The sequence below is a fragment of the Thamnophis elegans genome, chromosome 10 (genome assembly GCF_009769535.1).
Source record: "Thamnophis elegans isolate rThaEle1 chromosome 10, rThaEle1.pri, whole genome shotgun sequence".
Lineage (NCBI taxonomy): Eukaryota > Metazoa > Chordata > Lepidosauria > Squamata > Colubridae > Thamnophis > Thamnophis elegans.
The window spans coordinates 61565261-61569224 of record NC_045550.1 but is presented as its reverse complement, the minus strand read 5'-3'; the positions used below and the strand labels follow the sequence as shown (position 1 = coordinate 61569224).

The window sequence follows — 3964 nt, the reverse complement described above, 5'->3', positions numbered from 1 at the left end:
CCTGCCGCTTTTTCTGCAACAGGCTCGCGAAGGGAGAAGGGCGAAGGGCGAATTACGAGGAGCCGAAAGGGGACGTTGGAGAAAAGCGAGAGCCTTAGTGCTATGTAGGTGATTTTTTACCTCGAAGGGGTGGTTTCCATTTACACGCCGCTCTCTTTCCTCCCCTCCGCAACACACACACACACACACACACACACACACACCACGGCTCCCAAATCACAACCTACCTAAAATACCCGTTTTATTCCTTGCTCTGAAAAGAAAAGGAGTAAAAAAAAAAGAGAGAGAGAGAAATGAAAGCTTAAGGGACCCTGATCGGCCCCGAACCGTCCTCTTCAGCCTCACCGCTGGCCTTTCTGCCGACATCTACAACTAGCCCGGAAGGGGGACGCTTGCTTGCTGCCCCCGCCCCAACGCCAGGACCCCGCTCTCCGGCAAGGCATAAGCCCGCAGCCCCGAGCCCCCTTCGCCCTTTTCATATCCTGCTTCCGGAAGGCGCGACGGGGAGACATCTAGAAAGAAGCGAAGGGAACCAGCCACTTTTCTTCACTTTGTTAAAAAAAAAAAAAAAAGTTTCCTTCTTTCGGGATCTGGGCCAGGAGCCCATTTCCGAGGGAAGGTTTTTGGGGGCCCTTTCGCAACAAGTGGTCTCCCTTCCCCGCCTCAAACACCGCCAAACTTCCTTTTCCACACCGCAACAACAACGTCATCGCCTCTCTCATTACCACCATAACTAACAACGCAACGGGTTTTATTGCAACACTTCTCCGAGGGCTGCAAAAAAGCCAGACCCGGGGGGGGGGGGGGGGAAACTAAGCCACGGCTAAATGCATTTGTCTTTGGTGAAAAAAAGAATGATCCTTTCATACGCTGATTGCGTTCTGGGCCATTTCAATTGCATTTCAAAGGCTGTTTTTCTTTGCATTAAAAAGTCACTAGCGTTTAAGATATGACCCTTGCAAATCAGGCTGTCGGGGGATTGGCCTCACTTTGCAGCTTTTTAATGCTATGCTAAAATAATTTAAACCCCACAGCATGATAAAACATTGACCGGATTGGATTCGTGCTTATTTTTAAAAAACAACAACAACTAAATGAATAAATGAGTGAATAAATTACATCCTGATAGTAAAAAAAAATAAATCAAAGACTCAAATGTAATTTCAGTGTCCATATTTCAAAAATTTATTTATCTCAAACTGTGTATAATGGTGTAAAAACTGAGGTTGAATATGAACCTGTTTAAAAGGATGGTATTAGTTCAAATATATATATATATATATATATATATATATATATATATATATATATATATATATATATATATATATATATATATATATATATATATGGGTATATATATACATATTCTCGTGTGTGTTCATACCTACACACATATGTATATATAAATATACGAAGGACTGTTGCCAGACTGATTTCAGATAATACACAGCCGAGTTTTAAAGTACAACTACTGGAAATGAGAAGGGGGGGGGGGAATAAAAGAACTTAAAATGTCATCACAATAAATTTACAGAAATATTACAAACCATAAGAAAATATTTCAAACACAGTTTTAGGTTGCTCTTTTGTTGCCCTTTTTAGCCAAACAGGATAAAGTTTGGAAGCAAAAGGGGCTATTTTAAATTAACAAAGTATGTGGACTTGCAAGACAAGGTTTGTTGGTTTTTAACAATGTGTAAAAAAAATTTTTTTAGTACACCCTAAACTGTTGCCCTTTTTTTCATTAAAAACAAAAACAAAACAGTTCAGTGGTATGCAATTACTTATTCTATTTTTTTTTGCCGTTTGTACAATTTGCTAAAACAATTAAAATACCCAAATCTTCCTTTTAAAGTAAAATTCACCTCCTTGTGTGTGTCTCTCTCTGTGTGTGTTGTGTGTGTTGCTACTATGAATTCATTTGCAATCACTACAGCGTGGTAAAGCAGACTTTGTTGTATTTTAAAAATAATTGGCAAATGCTCAGGGGTTTTTAACCGCCCCACCCCCGTCTCTCTTTTTAATATAAACAATGAACTTTTTCGATTGCCATGTTTGTTTTGATAAATACTGTACAAAAGTTGCTTGCAAATATTAAAACATTTCCCATCCCCATTCCCTAGCCTTTCCCTCGTCTTTAATACCTCTCTTTCTGGAGACTAGTTCTAAAGAATATGGATTAAAAACTTTTTTTTTATTTTAAAAAAAAAACTTTTTGCAAAGTTCCAGTTTTCACTGGAACTGATGGGGGGGGGGGGGGGAAGAGAAGAGAAATGTTTGTTTGGGGGGGGGGGGGTCAAAACAAGTGGAGTGGAGTTGATCCCTCTCCAAGAGGGGGAAAAGTTCCTGTACAAGTTCCTGGTTGGGTTATTAATATTATTATTATTATTATTATTAGGTTGTGGTTTTGTTTTCCTTTCCCTTTCTGATTTTGTATGCGACCTCTGCTTTCCCCTAGCTAGTTATTCTCTGTACAAAAATAGTGCCCACCCGTCCCCCCCCCCACACCGCCACCGCCCCCCCCCCAGAAAAAGAGGAGAGGAAGAAGAGTGAGGGGGGGGGGAGGAAGAAGTGTCCAACATCGCTAAGAAAAGTTTTGTCTTGCTCGGTTGGGGGGTTTTTTTCTCGCTCTCCTTCCTGCAGAGCCCCCCTCCCGCGCCGCCCCCTGGGTCTTACATGTGGGACAGAGGCAGCGTGCCGTTTATCGCCGCTCCTGGCACAGGTGCGTTCTGGTAATGCTGCGACATGTGCAGTCTGCTGGGGGCGGCCGGCTCCGCGACGTCGGCTCCGGGCAGGTACATGCTGATCATATCCCGGAGGTCTCCGCCTTGGCAGGGGGCTCTGGAGTGGGAAGAGGACGTGACCACGGGCGGGCTGGAGCTGGACTCCGTCTTGACCCCCGAGCCCATGGAGCTCAGCCCCATGCCCGGGGTGGCTTGCTGCGTGTAGGACATGGCGCTGTAGGTGGGCGAGCCGTTCATGTACGTCTGCGAGCCGGCCATGGAGTTGTACTGCAGGGCGCTGACGTCGTAACGGTGCATGGGCTGCATCTGGGCGGCGGCGGCGGCGGCGGCGGCGGCCGCGTTGTGGGCATTGAGCCCCGGGTGCTGCGGGTAGCCGAGCTGCTCCTGCATCATGCCGTAGCCGCCGTTGGTCCAGCCGTTCATGTGCGCGTAGCTGTCCATCCGCTGGTTGACGCCGGCCGCACCCAGCGGAGCCCCCACGCCGACTCCCGTGCCCATGGAGTTGGAGCCCGGGGCCAGCAACCCTCCGGGAAGCGTGTACTTATCCTTCTTCATCAAAGTCTTGGTTTTCCGCCGGGGCCTGTATTTATAATCCGGGTGTTCCTTCATGTGCAAGGCGCGCAGCCGCTTGGCCTCGTCGATGAAGGGTCTCTTCTCCGCCTCGGATAAAAGTTTCCATTCGGCCCCCAGGCGCTTGCTGATCTCCGAGTTGTGCATCTTGGGGTTCTCCTGGGCCATCTTCCTCCGTTGGCCTCGGGACCAGACCATGAACGCGTTCATGGGTCTCTTGACCCGGTCGGGGCTGTTCTTCTGGCTGTTGGCCCCCCCGGCGTTGCTGTTCCCCCCCGTGCCTCCCCCCGGAGTCGCCTGGGGGGCGGGAGGCTTCAGCTCGCTTTCCATCATGTTGTACATTCAAGCGGTTTTTTGTGTTTTTGCCTTGCGGCGGGGAGAGGGGCGCGCAGCGGCGAAGCTCGGCCAGCAACCCGGGACGGGCGCTTTTAGAAGCGACCGGAGCTCATGCAAGGCCCGCGAGGGGCGAAGAAGTCCGACGGCCGCTGCCTCCCCTTTCCCCCGCCCGGCCGGTGTCCAAACGGCGGCGGCAGCAGCAGTAACAGCAGGAGCCCCCTGCCTGCCTGCCGGCCGCCCAGCCAAGCCAAGCCAGCCAGCCAGCGGCGAGGAGCCTCCAAGGAAGCTGGGGAGCCAGTCAGGAGCAAAGG

The 3964-nt window shown here is 49.3% G+C and overlaps 1 protein-coding gene across 1 annotated transcript; it reads right to left on the bottom strand.

Annotated features, from left to right (window-relative positions):
• Positions 1 to 2675: 2675 nt before the first annotated feature.
• Positions 2676 to 3662, bottom strand: SOX2 (SRY-box transcription factor 2). Its single transcript, XM_032225520.1, has one exon. The coding sequence runs from the start codon at positions 3657 to 3659 to the stop codon at positions 2676 to 2678; it is 984 nt and encodes a 327-aa protein (XP_032081411.1). The 5' UTR covers positions 3660 to 3662.
• Positions 3663 to 3964: the final 302 nt, after the last annotated feature.